Source organism: Melopsittacus undulatus, chromosome 7 (genome assembly GCF_012275295.1).
Source record: "Melopsittacus undulatus isolate bMelUnd1 chromosome 7, bMelUnd1.mat.Z, whole genome shotgun sequence".
NCBI lineage: Eukaryota > Metazoa > Chordata > Aves > Psittaciformes > Psittaculidae > Melopsittacus > Melopsittacus undulatus.
Window position 1 is genome coordinate 23,439,400 of NC_047533.1, and position 23,970 is coordinate 23,463,369.

The 23,970-nt window shown below is 40.4% G+C and overlaps 1 protein-coding gene across 1 annotated transcript in view; it reads left to right on the forward strand.

The window, feature by feature from the left end:
• Nucleotides 1-3,224: 3,224 nt before the first annotated feature.
• Nucleotides 3,225-23,970, forward strand: part of NWD2 (NACHT and WD repeat domain containing 2) — a 58,097-nt gene continuing 37,351 nt past the window's right edge. Inside the window, exon 1 of the mRNA XM_034064935.1 lies at nt 3,225-3,375. Within this exon, the coding sequence (XP_033920826.1) occupies nt 3,225-3,375 (151 nt within the window). The remainder of the gene's footprint in view (nt 3,376-23,970) is intronic.

Here is a 23,970-nt window from a genome sequence, read left to right on the forward strand (position 1 = left end):
CAGTATGATTTGTATTTGGGTTTACATAGCATTCATTTATATTATTTTTGTTTTCATTGAATTAAAAAAATATTTTTAATTTAAGAAAAGCTACCAACTAATCTCCAAACTGAGTTAACCCAGAGTGCTTTCATATGGACTAAGTCTCAGGTAACACAACAGATTAGTTTCTCTGTAATCACTTCTTTATCCTCTCCATTTCAGCTTTACTGTACTTCATTCCCAGCATTTTATATTCACAGGTGCTGAATCTGAGGATGTTGAGCCCCAAATGCAGGCAGATTGAAGCTGGGCAGCTGAAGAGATTACCACGCTGAGGCATCTGTCCAGTTCAGCTTCCACAGAGGGGGCAGATACCGTGGCAGGAAGCTGAGTCATGCATAAAGGCAACCCAGTTTACGGATCAAAACAGTAATATAGATCAGCACACATTCTGACCTGCATAGCGGGAGCCTGCAGGCTGCATGGACTACCTGCTTCACATGCAACACAACTCTGCCTGCCACAGAGCCATGAAGCCCAAGCAACAGACAGGGTGAACAGTTGAAAATGAGAGGCCTGGCCCCACTTCCTTCAGCCTAGGTTCATGAGACAATATATTCAGCTAAAAGCCAATGCTGTTGTCAACACTGTCAAAGGCAAAATTCCAAAAGAATTCAAATTATGCAAGCTCAAGTTTTCAACTTGTTAAAGATGACTGCCAAAAACAGCCTTAAAAACACTGCATTACGGCTGGTATGGTAAAGGGGTAGGTCAATGAGCCTCATCTGCCAAAGAAGCTGTCTGAGGAATTTATTGATGGTAACACTAAGGCAGCAGCAGTACGAAGTGAAATTATCTGCATCCTTACCAGGAGCTGCTTCCACGAGCACATTTGTATTTAAGAACTGCCTGGTACTTCATGCTGGAGAAGGAAAGGAGATAGCCCAGCTGAGGGCTGGTCCCAGCAAAGCACATAAGACATAATTCAACCTACATTAAATCATTTCCTCTGTGCATTCATTAACTGTCTGCAGCCTTGAGGAGCTGCTTTTCAGCTCTGTATTGCAGAAATTACCTGTTCATGACACAAGCCAGAAAAAAGCATGTCTAAGCACATTGGCTATACAAAGGGTAAGCGAAGTGTAGATAAGACCAATAGATTTGTAAGCAGTGACATATATGAAGCCTCATTTCCTAGGGAACTGCATCTCATGACTGTCAGATTTTTTAACCAAATTATACCAAGCTTCAGGCTTGTCTTAAACAGAGCATCGGAGAATCCACAAAGAGAAGAGAAATATGCGTATCTACTGTGAAAGGCTTCAACTGAGATTTGCTCCTTATTGGATACCACTGAATCCTACAGGAATACACATTTTGAAAGCAGGGTTTTCCAGTTCCTAGGCATTCCGTTCCACAATGGCACAATCCCTCTGTCCAGTGTTGACATTTCAGTATTAATGACTGAAATGTACACTGCATATATTTTCTCTTTGCAGATAAGCCCATTCTCCCCTGCCCAGCTATGGTCACAGAACTTACAGGAATGTTCACTCTGAGAATTACTATCTTCAGATCTGCCCTTCTGAGTTGGTTGAAATCGGCTTAAAATTTACAGGATGCAGAACCAATAAAGCAACAGCAAGCAAACACCAACAGAATTACTCCCTTATACCCACATGCAACTACACATGGGATGCAGTTCTGCATATGCCTTGCATCTTTAAGAAATCAGATTTAAAAAAAAATTGCTCAGCAATACTTAAGGAACCCATCTGGCTGTCACCTTCGTTACTGAAGAAGAGCTGAGCAGTTTGCTTTTGCCTGCTTTAGTAGCATTACCTCCTTGAACCAGCTTAGCCTCCCCTATCGCCAACACTGCCTGCCACAGCGGGCGGGGGGGGACAGCAGATGAGACTACACACCAGCTCTCAAATACTGTGTATAAACACATAATAAGGTTGGTTGATATACATTATACATAGTGTATTATATGTATGTAAAATGTATAAATACACAAACCAGCCTTGTATCACATACAGCACGTGAAATAGACTATATAGACACTACCCATATGAGACACTTCTCTACAGCTTTTAAGCACGCCAAAATAGCTGCAAACCCCTTTGCCGGAGTCTGCACCTCTCTCCCACGGCCCCAGATCCGTCAGGCTGACTGTCCCCCCCGTGCCCACCCCTGCCCTGCCCCCCCAGCCCCTCCTCTCGGCTTCGCTGCCAGGTCCCTGCCTGCCCGCCCCTCCCCGGGAGGTTTCTAAACTCTGCGGCTCGCCCAAGGCCGCCTGCCCGCTGAGGCTGGGGCCGCTCCGCACCCCACCGCTCCGCAAGGCTCCGCGCCACCGCCCTCCCGCGGGGCCGGCCCCGGTGCACGGCAGAGCAGCTGCCCGACCCCGCCGCCCTTCTGAATATTTCATCGGAGCTGCCCGACGGGATGCCCCGCCACTGACTGCTGCAAAGGGACCGCATCCCGCCGGCGGCTGGCCTCGCTGCTTCCTTCCTCTTTCATTCTTCAAACCGGGGCTTTTCATTTATTCCGGTAAATAAATAACTGATTACAAAAAGGGAAATAAAGAAAAAAAGCATCAAGAGCATCTCTCTTTTGTAACTGAGCAGGTGGGACTCCCGTGCAGGCGATTACAGAACAAAACACAAGAAGGGCTCTGAACTCCTCAGAGCCGAGAGGATGAGCCGGCAGCAGTTTTCCTATAAAAATCCGATGCCGGGGCTGTGACACACTCGGAGAAGGGAAGGCGCCCTCAGCCTTGCCGGTGACGTCCCTGCTTTGGACACCGCAAACCCGAGACACTCGTCGGCCCGACCGCGCAGCGAGCGGCTCTCCCACCGCCCAGCCTCCCGCTGCTCTCCCCGGCTACCGCAAGCGGTGCGGGCGGTGCCGGCGTCCAGGCGGCCTCCGTCCCGCCGCCGCCGCAAACTTTCTTCCCTCGCCCTGCCCTGCGCTGACCGCCGCCGGGGAGCCTCTCGGGGGTCGGCTGCCGCCTCGCCTCCGCTTGCCTCCTCGCTGCCCCCGCTCCCCGGCGCCGGGCGGCGGCTCCAGCCCCAGCCGCGCCGCCACCGAGAAGGAGGGCGGTGGCCCCGGGCAGGCGGAGGGTCCGCATGGCCGCTGCCAAGCCGGTGAGGAGCGCTGCCGCTGCCGCGCCGGTGCAGGGGCTGCCCTGAGCCGGGGCCCGGCGGCCGCCCGCGAGGATCGCCCTTCAGCGCGGCGGGATGTGGCCGGCCGGGGCTGGCGGCAGGGTGCCCTGCCCGCGGGACACGGCTCTGCGGCGGGCGGCTTTCTCCGGAAACCTCTCGGCGCTGCCGTCCCACCTGGTGCCGAGCAGCAGGAGCGTCCGCGTCTTCATCAGCGCCAACCCCGAAGGTAACCCGGGCCCGGCGGGCTCCGCCGCTCCCCTCCACCCGCCCCGTAGCTCCCCCTGCCGCTCGCAGCGGCCGCGCCGCTCCCCGGGCCGAGCCGCCGTGGCGTTTGCCGCTGCTCCTGGGCAGCGCCGGGAACCCCCGCTCAGGTCGTCCTCGCCGGGGCCGGGACCGGCTCCTTGTGCCCCTCCGCAGCCGACCCCGAGGGTGCTAGCGCGGGGAGCGGAGCGTGTTCACGGGGAGCGGGGCAGCTCCTCCTCGCCGCCGGGCACCGTGTGGGGCGGCGGGGCGGGGCGGGCTGTGTGGGGCACGGGGTGAGGGAGGTGTGGAATAGGGTGGCAGCTCTTTGGGAGGCTCAATTTGTTGGGTGTCGGATGGAGTGGGATTTGGAGGCGCCGGAACTCCGCTCCTGAAGTTTTATGACCGTAAAGGACAGGTCTAAAAGGCAGCGGTTCGGGGCGGGAAGGTGGGAGGGTAGTGTGTTTTTTGCGGTGTCGGAACAGCAGGGCACACGAGGCACGGGGGGTCGGAACATGGAAACGATCTGCCTTCTAGCGGAGGGGAAGCTTTTCTGGGGGGACGTTTTGTGGAGGTCTCCTGGGGAGGCCGGTTAATAGAGTTCCCGATTGATTTCACAGCACAGTGAAAGCAGGTCTTAGCCCGCTGAGGCCACAGCAAATACGATCCTTTGATCCCGGTCATACTCGGCTTCCAAGGAAGCCGGCACTTATTAAGTTTTAGCTTAATAAAATCGGGATCTCATACTCAGTATCTGAACTAATTAGGCATCCTGCTACTTAAAGCTATTTTTAAAAATACCCTTTGATACGAGGAATTTGCATACATTCAGGAGGTGTCATTCCCACTCGTAAGATTGAAGCTGCTGAAGCATATTCCCACTCGAAGCACGGAAACAATAAATTAAGCGTTCACACCTATGACATTTCTTGTCTGTAAAAATGAGCCCACGGTATTCACAATTCTCTTTCACACCACCACCCACTGCCTTCCCCCCCAAACACTTCTAATTCAACAATACTGTCACCTTCTGTGCAAACATCAGAGGTCTGAAAACCATGCCTGAAATCACAGAAGAGTTTAAATTTTGAAGTGAAAATTGTCTTGGCACTATTACTTACAGGAGTATGGGAAATAGCACTCACATGCACAAAAATGGGCAAAGCACTGCCTTGAAGAATTCCCACACCTCCAGGTCTTCCAAGTTGCTCTCAACGCAAGGAAACCCTCAGCTCTCACATCCGACAACCCTGCGTGTTTAAAAAAAATGCAATTATTTAGGGAGAGCGTGAGAATGCTTGCAGTTTATTGTTTCAATCTAAGGAAACGTATATAAATAGTGATAATCAGGAAAAAATGTTTATTTGGCTCTGAGAGAAAATTGGTGTGGATTTTTAGAAGAGACGTTATTCATCAGTAACGGATTTCTGCCAGCATTGCCTTAACTGGAGTGCTCCATATTTGATGTGAACTACATTTAGGATAGCTTGGTATGTTAGCTAGCTACTTGCTAAAATATTAGTAACCAAAAAACTAAATTTATTCTAAAAGTTGAGGTTTGAAGCCCTATATAATCTATTTGCAGGGTTTTACCCTTGCGTTGTTACTTGAAAAAATCAGCTTTAAAAAAAAACCCAAACACTGAGAGAAAGAAAATAATTTTAGGGTTATTTACATTAGCTTCCTTGCAGACTCACATGGTCACAACAATTAATACTTCTCATGTCCAAAATTTTATCTGCAGCATGGCTCCCTCTTTATAAAATGACAGTATGGGGAAGACATTTGAGAGTGGTTACAGATTTTGATTATGAACATTTAGGGACTCTAAATGATGAGAAACCATTATGACTGTCAGTGATACTACTAACACAGAAGTATTGCTAACTGCATGTGACCTTAAAGAAAGTGTGTATAGATAAACAAGTAGCCTACAATGGCACTTAGGTATCATCTGGTGGAGTACTTAGAAATGCTGTTGGCAGAATGCCTAGAAGAGTTCACAATGCAAGAGTTCTGGAAAGAGAAGTTAAACTCTTCCTACTTAGTAAACCATTCAGCATATTTAAACCCTCAACCACTATGTATATTTGCATGACCAAAGACTTTTTTGGTATTTTTCAGCATTTCAGTACAGTTTATAGCCATTTGTCTTGATGCAGAACATGCCTCAAAGTGATGGGGAGTCCCCAGATTCCCAGAGGTAGACTAGAATATTCCTGGCTGCACCCTGTACCTGTAGGAGCTGGGGTGACACTGAAGCCAAGGGATTAATACTGCTACCAGTCACAAGAGAATTTTACCTGCAACTTGAAGTGTACAAACTTGAAAGTAGTTTCCTTGAGTTATGTCAGTTTAATAAGTGTGTATTGGGGAACTCTGGCGAATCAGTGTTTGGTCTGTGCTTTACAGACATAGACTCATGTAATCAGAGAATGGTTTGGATTGGAAGGGACCCTAAAGATTGTCTAGTTGCAACCCTATGGCCAGGGACACCTTCCACTAGACCAGCTTGCTCAAAGCCCCATCCAGCCTGGCCTTGAACACTTCCAGTATGTTCCAGTACTACCACTTTAGTATGGTGGAAATGTATTGTGTTTTTGTTATGCCAGTAGGAAAATGGGTTTTTTACAAAACTTCTTAAACAGAAATCCCTGAAAAGAACAGTAAGTGACATCAGTGAGCATGGGTAATAGGCACAAAATTGCTTCATTTTACAGGTTCTTGTTTTCTAAAGGAAATTCTGTAGATAAGTGAAACTGTATTTTCCCCTGGCAATTAACAGTATTGTCTTGCTCAAACTGTTGATATCCATTAATCAATCTTCATATCATTGAAGATCATTTGATCTTTAGAAACATTGAACTTGCTTTATTATTTGACTATAAATATGTCTGTTTTCTTATTTCAGTAGGTATAAGCATGCATATTTTGAATATGTATTTTGGCTAAGAGAGGTTGAGGATTTTGCTTTAAGTAATTAATTGGTTTTCTCAAGGTATTTGTATTGCTTCAGAGTGATAAGGAAAGTAAGTTATATTTACCTGACTGTAATAAGTGCTTTTCCTATTTCATGTACAAATCTGTGGACTGTAACAGCAGTCAGTTAATGACAGTTTCTCTGCTACTCAGCAGTGCCTGAATAGGTGCCTGTTATTAATATACAGCTCATATTAAATACAACAGGTACCAACTTCCATACAGTCCCATTACATGGAGCTGTGACATCAGCCCTATATAGGTTCAGAACATTCCCATCACTACTTCAAACAGAGATTTATTTGAAATAGCAAAGTTTGCTATTCCAAGAAATTATGTGGTGATATAAGGGCAATATTACAAGCTCTGCTTGAAACTGATGCCTTCATGAGAATTAGGAATTTGTCTTGAAAATGAGATCCTGTGAATTAGATCATACAGTCAGAATTCTGATAAATTCTTTTGGCTTTTCTGATAGCGGGGAAGTTAGCTCTTTGCTAGTTCGACTTCAGGTCTTGTTATTGCTTTGATTAATTAAGACATTGATAATTTTGGTTTTGGTTATGAAGGTGTCTTTTATGCCTGTCATAGAGACAAACAAATGTACTGACGTGGGATATGTATAAAGCCTAATCCTACGCACAGGCAGTTCCATTGAAGACAGGATAATACCTTTATATAGCATATGAGCATGTTCTGACATAGGTGATGTTAGCCAGTCTTAAAGTGTAAATACGGTTGCATTTAGCACTTCACATGGTAAGGATGTTCCCCTTTCCATCCATTATTTCAGCTGCATACTGCTGCATCCTAAGTTCCAACACAGGACTGCTTTTACGGGATGTTGACAGTTAATAGTTTTTAGCCATTTTTTGTAGCCATTCAAAACATTTCTGTTACACAAACAGAAACAATTGTAATGAGAGCATGAACAAGCTTTGCTTTAACAGCCATTTTTAATACAGAAAGGCTATGCTCCCCACAGGTTTTAGGTCTTCAGTACTCATTTTATGAAACTGTAAGCCCAACTACACATAAAAACCATAACTAGTACTAGTTTTGGCATGATTAACAATCTTAAGTATGAAAAGTTATATATACATGTAGGAATGTAAAATGAAGATCTTATTCTAACAGAAGATAGTGCCACTACTTTAATGCCTCCATTGTACAAGCACTGTATAAACTTAACTTGGATGGCTGGAACTTCACCATCTTCTCCATAGATTGCCTGAGTGAGATTTCCTTATCTTACACTATGGAATGAATTTCAGTTTTCTTCAGTGATTACCCAGTTGTTCAACTTACTTTATTTCCATTGACATACATCATCCTGAACATTGTATTAATTTGAAAAACACTCAATTCTAATAAAGTACAAATGTCTGATGCCAAATTTATGTATTTTCTCATGATACATATAGCAAAATTCTCATCTGCAATTAGTTTTGCTGAATAGAAAAAGATTATTCCTATAAATAATGATTGCAGAAATTGGTCTTAATGATGTTTTTGTTTGAACCTATTGTTGCAGGCTGCTTTGCAGGAATTACATGCATTTTTATGCATGTTGATGTACATGTGAAAGAAAAAGTTATGTGCATTTGTATTGTGGTGCTACTTAACATGAGGGCGGATAACTCAACAGATGAAGAATTATGATTGCTTTAATTATAAAGTTATTGCCATATGCAATAAGAGAAAGGTAGAATCTTGCATTCATAGCATGTTCCAGGTGTATTATCTTATTTTTGTCTGAAATGTTGTTTCCATTAAGAACAATATAATTGAGGAAATGTTAATGTACAAAAATACTCAGAAGCCTGAATAATGCTTAGTTAATGATGGTCCATTTTGGTCAGCCCCAAAATACCATATGGTGTCCCTATTTGCATACATTGCATGAAGATCTTTTTATAAAGACAATTTTATATAATCTGGGTGGAATTTATTCCTTAGCTAAAGGAAAACACAGATGTTCAAGTGTATGAAATTGCAAGGGAGGTGTTGCGGAGATGTGGAGACAAATAACTCCAGGACTTTTTTTATGCTAAGTGTTAGTTCTGGTTACCTAACTTTGTACCTATTTATGGTTTTACGTGACACACATCACTGTAGTGTTTAAGATCTACAAACCAAGCTACACTTGAGTAAAAAAATAAGTTAAATAATTTTAGATTTAAAACTGAGTATCTTAAGAGTCCGGGAGAGCAACATGGTTCAAGTGCATGAGTTTGATGTGGGGCTTGGTTTGAAATATGTCTTCCTTCAGGAGGGCCAGAGGTCAGAGATACCTACAGTTCATCAGGTTGCACAGAAGCCTGCCATTTCCAGTATTTCTGCCTCTATGCAAAGTTTTCTCCCTTCATCTTGCGCCACAGAACAATGCTGTTGTTAGTATTGTAGAGCAGAAGGCAAGATCTGACTCTCCATGAAACTGTATGATCAAGTCTTATGCAGGCTTTAACTTTCTTTGAAAGGGAGGGCTGGCGGTACATCTCGAGCAGAACCAGTACAAGATGATTTTTTGTCAAGCAGATCCTGAAGCCTTTGTTCTTGTTAGAGAAAACGATTGATTTGGGCTAGGATGGAGACTGAATTGAAGTTTATTCTGCCAGGCAGATAAACTTGAGAAACTGTTGATAAACTGTATGAGAAGAACTGCTCTTTATGTCCCCTGTTCTGTTTGTGGGTTCTTTGCTTAGGTAGTCCAGGGGCTGGGCTAAGGATTTGCTCACATACTGAAAAGATGGAATGTGTATTTGGGGAATAAGACTAAGATCAAGAGATGTGGGTTTCTTTTTTAGTAAAACAGTAGTCTATTTAAGTTCATTGTTTTTGTTCTTTTGTCTTGATATTAAAAAATAAGAAAAATTACCTGAAACCCAGTCACCTTCCTGCTAAGCAGCATCTGAAATTATCAGCTCCAAAAGTTTGTATTAGTTATTTATCCTATCTACTTAAAAAGCAGCACTTGAAATTTTTAACCACATGACTATTCTTTTTTAATTAAAATAAAAGTTAGAAATATATTTTTGTGTAAATTTTGTATATGTGTCTGTATGTGCATACGTACACATGCTCATACACACTCAAGTTATGTAAAATAGTACAAACTGTATAAAATGTTATAAATGGATTTATTAAACTCATAGGCTATTTTCAAACTTGCTGTTCAGACACCTTGTGAGAACTTAGTGTTCATGTTTAAAGTGCATCACGGAAGGTTGTAATTCTAGCATTACTGAAGAACAGCCTAGGTTTTGTTAAATGCTTTTGTAAAAGTGAAAGCTTTACAAAGGAGTTTAGATTTTATCCTCAAGTATACTTGTAAACATTCAGAGTTGCATGCACCTGCAGCTTAGGTTCTGTGACTGTTTTGCTTAGTATTGCAGAAATACTGTTAAAACAGAGCAGAACCTACAAGTTTTTTCTTCCTTTGTAACTTTGCAAATATTGCATTGTTTCTTCAGACGTATTTGCACATTAGACTGGTTCTTTATATTGTAGTTTATATGTATATACATACATATAAATGTATGTATCTTTTTATTAAACTGGAAATACAGAGCAGTCAGGATGTACATGGGACACTGGAGCATAGATTGTTCTTGTGCAGAGTGGCCATCCTTTCAATGACAAAGAGGAGCTTGAGGCCCCTGTACACTTGACACGCTTTCTAAGTACAGTGAGGGACAATGAAACACTTGTGCAAATCCCATGTGATACTAATTTCTCAAATAATATGATAGATGATGGACAGCAGTAGTATTGAGTTGAGGCCTTATTGTGAATTATTCCTTCAGCAAGGTGTGAGACCACGTATGAGGGACAGCGCAGTGCAAGGCAGCTTTACAATCAGTGCATCAACACAAAAGAGATGCTTTCTTGTCTGATCAAGGACAGGGGGATGACCTCTCAGCTGAACCACATTCTACTGCACAGTAAACTAAAGAGGATTTCTGAGGCTGTGTTTCAAGGAGACCACGTGTATTTGGTGGTGGGATTTGTGTAATCACATAAGAACAGTGTAGTACAAAGGGTACATAACTTGGCATCCTGTCTCTAAGCTTATTGCAAAGAAGTAACTCCTTTTAAGAAACTTACACTGTGTAGGCATATGCATGTGTCCACAGATGTGTAAATACCTAAGAGAAAATCCTACATTAGACTTTCAGGTTTTGGAGAATTTTAAAATACTGATTACAGAAAGAGAACTTTTGATCAAGGAATTCCTGAACTTCTAATTCAAGATAGGAGGGCAGTGCCTGAGCTACAGTTTTTTGTCAGCTGGAATTTCTTTGAATTTTCTTTGCTGAAAGAGTGTTTCATAATAAGATGTCCTTTCAGGTGACAGTAATAATACATTAGTAATACTTAGCTAGGAGTAATTTGAGGTTTTAATATATTGAAGGTGGTAGATACAAATATAATGTAGTCCTAGATAGTCGTGTGTATGGAATACAAAGAAATCTGGCAGTTTTTAATACATGCAGTGCTGTTCAAGACAATTGCTTTATCGCCTTACTGGAATTTTAATTACAGAAAGATAATAATAGATGGAATTAGAAAAACAAATTTAATCATAGTTTTGCAAGTGCAGCTCTAAAGTAACTCCACTGGCCTGATGCTACTCTTACTAATTTAGATGTTGTATCATAGAGAGGCTTTTACTTACAAAATCTTTAGTCAAAAGCAGAATAGTGTAAAATCACGGGTAGCCAAAGACAAGGAATGTAACAATGTAAAGAGGAAGGAGCCCCGAATCAGTGCAGGGTGCCATGTGCAGGCTCCTGTGTTGAGCAAGATGTACCACATGTACCTCTTGTAAGCCACCCGATCACTATCATAATTACATGCCTGCCTCTGCCTTTGACTTGGCCTTAAGCTTCATATAAGCTATTGCCCCATTCTTGAAGACAAAACAGTATGCTGGACAGACTTTATGCCTGAGCAGCTACAGTCACTCTTGTAGAGGATCGGGATGCAGAGAAAAAAAAGTCACCTCTACAGACTAGATTTATCAGGATGTCCAAAATACACTTGGTGCCAGAAACTGGAAAGACTAGCAAATGGCAGGACTTCCACACTGGACTTAATCCAGAGACATTCTGTTTCCAAGTATCAGTCATTGGGACTGATCAGATAGCTAAACATGTCAAACTGTCAGAGCCTGACAGATACTCTGGTACAACCTACTCCTAGTGTTTGCTTGGGGTGGCATGGCTACAATCTTCATTATAGTAACATGCCTCTGTGGTATGAGTAAACACTCAAAAATGTTTATTAATAGAGTACTTTCACTGTCTCACCCATGCCTTACAGATCTCCAGCTTCGTCCTCCAACTTTTTGTTACCTGAATCAGGTGTTGAGACATACAGTTATTATAGCATATGTATGATACATAGCAGTGTCATTTGTAAAATTATTATTTAGAGTTTTTATTTAGTTACACTTTACCAAACACTAAGATTAAATGAGCATTAATGATTAAGAGCCGTATCTGGACAACTTCAGTTTCAGAGAGCTCCCCTACTGTAGTGTTTGTTATTGGCAGGCATTTTTGAAGCCTAGGTCCTTTGATATGTTCATATAATTAAACAGCATTTGCATTTCTTAGAAGCTGCAGCACTTGATAAAAGTACAAAACAGCCATTCAGAAGCATATAGAAGTTTAAAGTTAAAAATCATTGGCAAAATAAATGGCTTTTGCAAACCCTCCAAAAATCTTTTTTAGCATAGTAGTTTCAATGTAGATTATCTGTTAGTATTGTTTGTTTGTGTTGTACAGGATTGATGCAATGCAATTGACCATGCAATGTAGGAAAAAATGACTGGCATTTCAGAGTGTATGTAACAGAAGTCCTGATGCAGCCTGAGTTTACACTCGATATTTACTCACAGACGATCTCACTGACTGGATTTTATTAGGTTAAGGTTACTTTTAAATAATTGAGAACCTTTGAGTAACCATGTGGGTTTAATACTTTTAGATGAGAGGAGTTATCTGTATTTGCAGAGTTGTGCACGTCAGCTCTTACACGTGAGATAAATGAGAATCAAATGCAGTAAGATTGGAGTTAGTGAGTTAGAGCAAAAGAGCCTAGTACTCCTCCTCTGACCTTGGAAGTTTCATACTTATGATGAAAGAATAAGAGATGACAACAGTGGAAGAATGATAATGATATATGTATTTAATAATCTATTAAGTCCTTTGCTTCCATGAATTTTGTCTAGTTGCTTTACTAGTTAGTCAATAGTCTTTGTACTATAACAACCTCTCCAAGTCCTGAGATAGATTATTGCCTAGTGAATTGCCTAATCCTGCTAATTTCAGTAGGAATTTCGTATGAACAAGACCATGTGCATTTAACCAAAGAAGACATCTTAAAAAACAGAAGTGGAAATATCTGTGGAGTAACAGTACCTAAAGGCAGATCTACCTAAAAGAGTAACTTTATCCAAAACCATCATCGTAATGATCATTTTTTGTCTATCACTATATATAGAAAGAGAGGTTAACTGTGAAGATCTAGTTATCTAAATGTCCTTATTTCTATGGGGTTGTTAAAACTGAGCCCTACTAAGAAATAAAAACATTACAGTATTCAGTAATCTAAGAAGCCTAAGGTAAGGAGTCTAATCTAAAGGAGTCCAGTGTGTCATACAGGACTCTAATCTGAGGTTTATGTTATTACCAAGAAGTTTCCACACCTAATTATGCCAGCATGACTCATCTAGAGAATCTTCCTTTACTGTCACAATCAAACATAACATAAATCATGTATGACTGCTTGATAAGTGATTTTTTCAAAAGGAAGGACTTAATAGGTTTTTTTTTTTATTTTCATATCTACTGATGTTTAATAAAGGCCCTACAAATTCTAGAAAAGACATCAAAAGAAAAATATTTTCTTACTTGATAATAGCCCTGGTGGCCGGATTCATAGTCTGTAATGTTCTGGCAAGAAAGAGTAGTTTGTTCTAAAGAAAATCCCTATTTTTCTCCATCATCTTCCACCCTATAGTATTCCTGATAGCTCAGACACTGAGAGGAGTGAGCAGTATGTCTTGATTCTCTATTCCTGTGGTTACTGAAAAACATTAGGAAAATTATAAAATCATATTATTGTTTCATAATAGCCTTGGTTTACTTACATACTTATTGGATTACATTTAACTGTGATCAAGAATTATGCAATGCTCTTGGAGCAAGTTATTGAAGCATTCCTGTTTATGTGATCCCTAATTTGATGTATCAAGACACTAGCAAAGTTCGTATGATGATTTACTTTGAAAAGTGAGTAGTTTACAACATGAGGTTATAAAGAATTAACCAATCTATGGTTAGCAAAAGGAGTGTAATTGAATTAAATGTCATACAATTTAAACCACAGCCACAAATTTATGTGGCTGCAACAGAGCACTATGGGACCTCAGGCAGTTATTTCATTAATCGGTTGTTTAAATTAGTGCAAATCACAGACTGGAAGGCTGGAAGGGACCTCTTCGAGGCCTCTGGATCTCTCCTCCTTTCTGAAGCAGGATCAAACATATGTGTGCCACTCCTGACATAAGATTGTCTAGCTCTTGATGAGCTGTGTCCAAACCAGTTAAGAAAATACACAGGAAAGCAGACTGTACAGCATACTGCCAAGGCTTACAGCAGCATACACAGACACAAAATAAGTTCATTCATCAATAAAAATTACCAAAGGCAAAAAATCCCTGAAAATTTCGTTGCTTAGAATGAGTTTCATTGACTTTCACTAATGTATGTCATTATTCATAAATGTCTCAAATCCCGTTAATGCCTCTTCATCCTTTTACTATGGTAGGAAACCGATATATCCATCCACACAAAAGACAGATAATATAAAGTTGTAAACTCCCATAAAGAATATTTTACCATGGATATTTGTCCTGCAATGTCCTATGTGTTTCAGGGGAAGCTTTCCTGCAAATGAGGCATTTATGAAGTGTCTAATAGCTCATGTTACAGCTTTTCCTTTGGGGCTTTATTTATGACTGGGAAGAGTAATCCCAGGAGGGAAATCATGTAAATATTGCAGTATTTCTCTTACTTATCTGCTAATTTACTCTCATGTAGGGTATTCATTATATTTGAGATTAATATCATTTGGTCAGATTAGTTTAATGTCAGTCAATGAATTAAAAACATTTTTCAAAGGAGAACAGAAAACATTTTAAAGACACATATGGTCATTCATCTTTTCTTTAGAAAACAGAGTTAAATGCAAATTATATTCTTACATTCCACTTGTTTTAATTCTGAATGTTCTATTTTATACTTTCTGTAATCAACCATAGAATTATAGAATCAATTAGATTGGGAAAGACCTTTAAAATCATCAAGTCCAACCATTACCCCATGGCTACCAAGGCCACCACTAAATCATATCACTGAGGGCCTCATCTACACAGTTTTTGAACACTTCCAGGGACGGTGATTCCACCACTTCCCTGGGCAGCCTGTTCCAATGCCTGACCACCCTCTCTGTGAAGAAATTTTTCTTAATGTCCAATCTAAACCTCCCTTGGTGCAGTTTGAGGCTGTTACCTCTTATCCTATATCTTGTGACTTGGGAGACCGACCTCCACCTCACTATGACCTCCTTTCAGGTAGTTGTAGAGAGCAGTAAGGTCCCCCTTGAGCCTTCTCTTCTCCAGACTAAACAATCAAACCATGTAAATAAACAACAGAGAAACTAAACCACTAAGCCATCAAACCATGTATAATAAACAACTAAAAAACTAAACTAAGGATAATACTATATATTAAGCAATTCCATTGCTGGTGTATTGTTCTAGTGTTAATACCACAGTCATCTCTTCATAGTCATTATGTAAATTGAAAATTGTTCCAAACAAGAAAATTTAGATCCCCAGTTGTGGATTCAGTTGTAGGTCTGGAAGGTAAAAGATGGCTTGCACATCTTTTCATCTATTCTGTGGCCAAGGGACAAATATCTTCACAGGCACTGAGAAAGACTGATAGTGTCTGGCAGTGCAAGAAATGGAAATGAAGCCAGACATTTTCTACACTGCTGCTGAGAATATAGTGTCATAGAAGATCTTTTAAAGGTAATTGTAAATCATTGGGTAACACTATTGTGAAAATAGGAGGAAAGAGTTGTGGAAGACAGCTAAAGTCATTTGAAGGTACTAATTTGGAAGACAGTCTGTAGTTCAGTCACTGACTGATTAAATTCATATGCCAGTTCTGGCAGTTCTTCAAATACTATTTGCTGTATCACACTGGTGAAAGATATTTGTGAGAAACTGAAAGTAGTTGTTTCAATTACATCAGCTTCTCAAATGGCGCAAGTTACTAGAACATATCCTTTTTCAATTACTAAGTCCTCAAGATGGTTAAACGTCAAATTTACTGTTACCTTGATATATATATAATCAAGCAAATGTAGTTAGCAAATAGAAGAATGAAACCTGGAACAAGAAAACAATATCTAATAATATCAAGGCATCAGAAGAATATTTGACTCATAAAAGCAGATACATTCTAGAATTTATTAAAAATGGCCTTTTCAACTGGATTATATAATCTTCACTAAAAATAATGCTTAGATGAATCATTGGAATTGGAAAGGGTAAGGGAGAATGGAGGTAAGATAAATCACTTCCTTTCCGTGTCAGTCACTGTTTTCCTCTCAGACATTACATAATCCATCAAAATGAGCCAGTTTTATGAATTATGTGGTTATGTTCAGTGACTTCTAGTGCAGACCCCACCTGAAATTATCCATTTTAAAATTGTTGTACTGCAGTGCCTGTATGTGGGTGGTTGTAGCTCAGTAGAAGTTGTCTGGTGGTATGTGAAATAGTCCTCTTGCAACTGCTCTCCTTTGCTGAGATTGTCACGTACTTTCTTCATCTTTGATAGCTGTTTCTACAGCAGCCAAGAACTATTCTGACTGTGCAGTGGTGTTATTTAATAGTCCTCTCCATTTAGCATCAAGAAAAAAAGAAGTCTGTTGCAAAGAAAAACTATTGATGCAGACTTACTGCACTGATAGCAAGCAGCACCTTTCACTTCCATGGGTGTCTCTGCACACCCACAAATGTCATGGTCAAGACTTTCTCATCTGCTGACATTAAAGTCCTCTACATCTTTCACCTGAAGCCCATACAGTAAGCTGCGTTTATCAGTCACACTTTCCAGCTGGCCTAACTGACTTCAGCAGTTTTATAGTGTTGCAAACTGTGGCCATGTTCCACCAGACTTAAGGAAGAATACGACCTGGACTAGAACTTTGTGACTTGTGAACTTAAATAGAACATTTAGAGGAGAGAAGGGCAACTTTAGCAGAGAGCGAACAGTGCTTGCAGAGCTCTTCCATATCTTCACAGCACTGACAGATGTAAAGTCACATAGGAGTGTTTATTGGAGTTTCTTTAGAACATGGTGTATTTAATGGCCCTGTGCCGGCCCGTACTGTGAAATACATGTGCTTTTATGAGCCCTGCTTTCTCATGTTTTTTTATGACCCGCCTCTGCTTTATGCCTTCTCAAAGCCTACAATATACTACTTTGCTGGCTTCCAGCACTTGAATCTGAAGTTCAGTCGGAGGCAGAATGTCTGTGACATCCCATTTCTTTATTGATTGCCATTGCCTCATTACCTCAAGTACTTTAGTAACATGCTCTGATTGTTTTCTCTTTGGTCTAGTGATGCCAGGAAAAAAAATTAAAGCTACTGCAGTATATAAAACTTAATTGTTAAAAACATTTTCTAGTGTTGTACATGGTTGTTTTTTTTTCTGCTTTCTAGATAATTCCACAATTTTTTGAAATGTGAGTTGACATCTCTAGATGAACTAGTAGAATTTTGGCACATATCATTGCTACTACAGTGGCCCTTTTTATGTCTTTTGTTACACATTTTTGCACAGCTCACTCAGGAGTCCTCTTTTAGGTTTCACAAGAAGTTTTTCTTTCACATTAGTTTTGATTATAGTTGCAAATTCTTGTCTTTGCAGGCTTTTCTCTTTTCCATTTCTTAGTTGTAATTAGCTCTGGTGTTGTGCAGAGATAATTTTCAGACTTAATTTTGGTGTCTCTAAATGTGCAGCATCTTCAGTTTCTCTTGTCACATTATCTAATTGTGTAACGACAATTGTTTGTGAATTGTCATGTTTTCAAAAGCTTTTCCTAGGTTGCTTTATTAAATGAAAAAATTAGATTTTGTTGAATTCTTCCACTTACGCAGTTTGCAGAATGCAAAATTCTCTGCCTGTAGAGATTTTGCCTTCAACCCATGGTGCTGCCAAAGCTCCCACTGTTCACTGGCATTTGCATTTGCAGTGATTGCCACAAATCATATTCAAAGGACGCAAGGATGCCTAGGATCCCAGGCTGCAATCTAGGGACCATTTGCAGGATTGGCAAAGGATTCTGAGTCAACTCAACTCTTCCTTTTTCTTCAGGACCTTCTACATGTAATGGTGCTGTGTTCCAAAGGGATAATGAGAGGTTATTTATTAGGATACATTATGAGTTAAAATTCTTCATCAAAGTCTTCACCCGAACCATACCCACTAGATTCAACGAGTATGTAGTGTTTATTTATTAATTTGTTTATGGATTGAAGGATTTCATCCAAACTGTGGAAGACAGTAAGCCATCAAAAGTTTTAGGGTTTCAGTACATGCCACAGATGTAGACCTTCATTTAAAATCAGCTGAGATTAACAGATCTTTCCATTTTAACATCACCAGTCTTTGGGTCAGACTTGAAATTTGTTTCATGTAAGCATACTATACACATAATGAAACTCAGACCTCTCAGAAACCAAGGTTTGTTTTAAACTGTAAACACAATCATGAGTGAATAATGAAAATTTGAATCTTGTTGTTTGCTTTTCCTCTGTCAAGTCAGTTCCCTACTGATACTTCCCTTAAATTTTGTATTTTAACCTGGGTCTTGTCCCCTTTGATTTTACTAGTCGCCTCATTTTTATACATGTAAATTGATAACTGGGTGTTATTGGTAAGCCAATAGGTGGCACTGGTTAATCGTATTAACAGTCAAGATGCAGGATATTGTTTAAGCATGATATGACTGTGAAATGCGGCCAGCTATTAAACATTATAATTAAAAAAATAAGAAATACATATCCTCTGTGTGTTGTTTTAAGTCTGTCAACTTATTGAACTGAGAGTAGGGAAAATTTCAGAGAAATCAGTTTTAAAACTACATCTCTTTAAATTGGGTATTCCTTGATTTGGCCCTAAAATAGAAGAGGTTATTGCTGCAACTAGAAGTTTCAGGCTTATAATTATGTCCTGCATTTTGAATCCTGGCTCAGGTAGTTAGGTCTTTTACTTTGATAATGTGTTTGTTTAAATGTTCTAGTGTAGACCACAAAGTCACATCCTGTCATTCCTTCACAACTGAGAGACACATTTCAGCATTACTTACTATTTAATGTTATTTTTCATTATTACTTCTGGCTTTCATGCCAAGCAGCCATTGCTTTGGGCTCAAATGCTCAGCCCACCATTGTTGGGTTGTTGGTTTTTTTAAGCACTGTGAAGGTTGAGGAGAGGGAGATGTCACCAATGTCGTTATGCAATAGCCCAGTGGCTATAGCACTAACATCTGAGCTGAAGAACTGCAGTCTACATCCTCCCTAGTCCAGCAGACTGAAGCACACTTTGTGCACATCTCATGATCACCATCAGGCTGGGAGAGGACACACGGCTGTATACATCACAGTAATCTGGCAGTATTTTGCTAGTCAGAATTTATTTGGAGGGTTACTAGACATTATAGGGTTTAATTTAATTAATGAATGGCCTTCAGTCTGACCAGTTTCTCACTTGCCTTCCATAGAGAGCTGGTAGAGATCGCAATGTTGGCGGTGTTGTTTGGGGAGGGGACACTGGAAGAAGTGAGCCAAACCAGCCTGTTGCCATTCCTAGTCTACTTAAATAGAGTTTTGGGAAGCTCTAGATGCTTATTATAATGCTCTCTACTCACAGAAACCCCAAAGGAAGGAAATGACAAGTCTATGGATTTAATTTTCTAAGGCAAGGGTACTAGGTAGCTCAAGTAATTTTTGCTTTTATTACCTACATAGAATCATAGAATGGTTTGGGTTGGAAAGGAAGTGAAGATCATCTAGTTCCAACCCCCCTGCCATGGGCAGGAACACCTCACGCTAGACCATGTCACCCAAGGCTCTGTCCAACCTTGCCTTGAACACTGCCAGAGAAGGAGCATTTACCACTTCCTTGGGCAGCCTGTTCCAGTGCCTCACCACCCTCAGTCAAGGACTTCTTTCTTATATCTAACCCTTCCCCCTGCTTAAGTTTAAACCCATTACTCCTTGTCCTATCACTGTAGTCCCTGATGAAGAGTCCTTCTCCGGCATCCTTGTAGGGCCCCCTTCAGATAGTGGAGGACTTCTGTGATTCAAACTCATTGCTTGCAAAGTGCTCTGATACTCTCAGATGAAAAGCACTATAGAAGTGCAAATTGCTTATTATTATGGTATTATTTTCAGACAAGGTTTCCATAATATTTAGGGACATTTGTTACCTTCTAGTATTCAAAGCTTTTAGTAGCAGGGGTAGACAATACTGTTGTGTATTATTAGTAAAAAAGGCAGTTTAAAAGGAATAATTTAGTTGAATAGTTGTTATGTGACAAGAACATACTAGCACTAAGAGGCTGACAGGCAGTTGTTCCTTATTTGGTTTTGCTACTAAGTAATTACTTATTTGCCTCATATCCTCAGATAATTCAAGTGCAGAGATCCTCACTGCAGTTAATAGGCAATGGACAATGATTATAAAATACATTTTTTAATATTGTATTTAAAAAAATCTTGTGGCAGGAAGCTGTCCTATCCATCCCTTAAATGTGAGTATTTGAAATACTTAAAGCAAGTAACTGGGTGTCTTAGTGGATTCAGGACTAATTTAGAAATGCTCTGCTCATCCAGGGCTTCTGTATGCATAAGAGACTCCAAAATTATGTGTTAATAAACGTTACCTGTGTGCATTTGTACAGGAGACTAAGGCTAAGCTAGCAGAGAAGTAGGTTGTAAAAGTGGTGAGGTCAAGACCCCCAGGAAGCTTCTGTCCTGACACACTGTAAAGCACAGGAACATCAAGAACAGGGGGAAGATACAGAAATTGTTCTGTGCATACAAGGACCTGCTCTTTCCTGGGTGATGGGCTGGAGCTTTCTGGCCCCATATTACATTTATTTCTGTGGTGCCTCGAACAGCTACAAGGGTAGCTTTTCTTTTGGTGTTCTATTTCTGCCTTGGTTCTTCCAGGTTCAGCTGCCTGCCTCAACCTGTTATGTCAGTCAGCAGTTTTCCTGCCAGCTCCTGTGAGCTGGGTACTACAGTGTTCCTCTGTCAGTCAAAGAGTGGCAGTGCAAACACCCTCCCTGCTTAGGATTTTCCCTGCTAGAGGGCCTTAGCTTGCATAATGCATGGGTAAGGTTACTTGCGGGTTACATTTCTGTGAACAGACTGTCAAATTGAATGTGCTGCTTATTTGAGGTTGTTGAGTGGGGCTCACTGTCCACACACTGGCACCCCCTGCACAACACACAGTAGCAGGATGCGGCTGAGCAACTGCCTTATTCAGCTGCATCAAGCCATAGTTAAATAAGACTCCATGTGACTGCAGCCTAAATGCATGGAAGAGCCATTCACATCACTACCACCAATATGGACAGATCAGCATGACCACCAGCACGAAGAGGAACTACTTGGTCTTAGGGCAGAATAACTGATGCTTAAGAATGGACAATTTCCATTGAGCTTCCATGTTAACTCTTTCTGTTCACTTGAATATGTACTCTGAAATGTTCTTTAACTAGGCTATTTTCCATAACTTGTTTTATCCCGGAGATTAATGTTTGGCAACTGTTTGTAAGTACACATCATCAGTTTACTAACACAGGAATGTAAAATGCACTTTCCCTATTAAAAATAAAATAAGTGACTTTAATAGCAGAACAGCTTGTATTTGAAGGTCAGATTTTGGCGTGGAAATAGTTCATGCTGGGAAGCAGCACCTTGGAGTACTCTAATGAAAACTGGCAGTGATTTGACTGAGCTACAAGCCTTCAGAAATCACACCTCACCCAAACAGTCGTGTTTAAACAGTGATTGCCTATTACTTGGCAGAAAGGCTATAAATGCTTATGTGGCTATTTCAGTTCAGTCCTTAGCATTACACTGGGGATGAGATCTGCGATGGTGTTCTAGTCAGTTCAAAGTCTAGGGCTGGGCAGGACAGTGTGGTTATGGAACAGCTTAGGAAATAAACATCCACAAGAGCTAGCACTGGAAGATGTGTGCTCAGCAAGTCACTGCCTTGCTCAAGGCTGTCTGGTTTTGGTTTCTCTTAAATATTGGACACATGTTTATGGTTGGGTTTGTGGGGTTTTTTTTGTCTTACTGTTTTTGCAGATGTACTTTAATTCTCACAGTTTATTGTAGACTGTCATTTGGATTTCAGAGTATCAGAATTAAGGAGTTGTATGAAGCTCATCTCATAGCTACTCTCTCATTTTGTCTGCTAGAATAATGTCATTTAGTTAATCCATTCATCTGCAGCAGCACACTGGAAGGTCGGGTTTGCCTGTGTGACACAGTTGTTAGGATCGGCCAGCTTCACAGATTTGCTGTCACTGTACATCAGGTTAAATTTATTTAATTAAACCAGCTTATCTGCCATCCATGCTAATTACTGTAGTTATTCTTAACTACATGCAGTTCTGTTTCTTTAAATTTTCATAACTTATTACAAATACAGGAATTCTTAAAATTCATTAATACAAGCACAAGACTTAAATTCCAATTAGGTAAAAGCATTCCATTAACTTTGGAGGTAGGAATAAAACTACAGGATAGGTATGTCGATTTTCTTATCCAGAACACAGTTGTAGTTCAAGGAATGCTTTATCTATTTCATTTATAAGCTATTAGGAATGTAGCACTACTCTTGCAGTGTGTTGTTTAATTTTCTGAACAAGACTCTACAAGTTATGCTGCAGGGAACAGAATAGTGTTCTAAAACTAGAGCCAGTGGGGGTCTGCAGTGTAAATCCTATGGGCATAAATGGAAAGAAGCAGAATATCTATTGTATGCCTCAGAAAATATATTTCCCATTTATCATTTAATCGTGTTTACTCTTATCTTACGCCCTTTTCCAATTTTTTTTTTCTTTTCTGCAACTTAGCCTATATAATTCCCTCATAAGATTGTTCTGTCCGCTGTCACATTGATCATTTAAGTAACCGCTAGCAGTATATGTGAATGGTTGCTTCCTTAATAACAAAGCTATAGTCATGATTAATTTCCATTTTTTCTAAATTTTTATTTTAGGTTTAGTTCAGTAGCTCAGTTGTTTTTCAACAGAGTTTATTCTACTCAGTCTTGAAGGTAGGATGCTTTGCGTTTTCATGCATTCATGCAAAAATTAACCTCTATTAAGGCAAAAATGCAGAATATATAGATTGATCTAAGGGCCTCAGTTACTGTGAAGGTGTAAAAAAAGGGTGAAGTATTTCAAATGAAGCAAAGTATGCAGGTAGCTTTTATCTAAAGGTACAGCATCACTGTGCAGAAAGTGAATCCAAGCTAGCAAAGAGAAAAGTTTCTTTGGAGCCAGAATAATACTGCTGCGTCAGCACAGTGAAACCCTTTGGCTAATTAGTCTTGTTAGCTGTGTACTACATTCTACAAGAAAAGCTTGACTTAGGCACTAAAGTATAAGAGAAAATCAATGACTGTGGATCCTAAGAAGAGAGCAACTCATCCATCCCTTATGTACTAACTCAGGCAGCTCTAGGCTGGGAGCTCTGTTTTTCTGCTCCATACCTAAATATTTGTAGGATATATCTGTATTCGTTCAGATCTGGAGTACACTTCTGAGGTGAATCTCTTGATTGTCACTATCTAACATACTTTGACTCAAATCATAGAGTGGTCATGGTGTATATGTACAGGGCTCCTTTTGGATGAAAAACGTGAAGATAACTCCAAGTGGTAAAGTACTGGAATAGGTTGCCAAGAGAGGTGGTGGATGCACCATTCCTGGAGACATTCAAGGCCACCTGGATGTGATTTTAGGCAATCTGATCTGGTTTAAAATGTCACTGCTTGCTTGCATGGGGTTGGACTAGATGACTTTTGAAGGTCTCTTCCCAATTCAAACTGTTTTATGATTCTGTGATTCTATGATCTCACCTAGTGCACTCCAAATGTTTGAGGAGGTTGAGCCTAATCCGAAGTAAAATCCCTTAAATACATATGGCATGGACATTGGGTCCTTGGCACCAGCTATTTTACTCTACAGTTTTGCTCCTACAGCCCTACACAGGAGCAAAAGTCTGTCCAGGCATTGTATGAGGACCCTGGATGAGTAAGCCAAGAAGGCTTAGGAGGTCATCTAGACTAATGTCCTCTAAGTGGGAGGGAGTATTAGTGCTGCCAACAGTAGCTTGGTCAACTGTGAACTTGTCTAATTTAGTCTTGAATAGCTCCAAGGTCAGAGGAGTCTCTCCTAGGCCCAGCCACAACTTCCCAAGC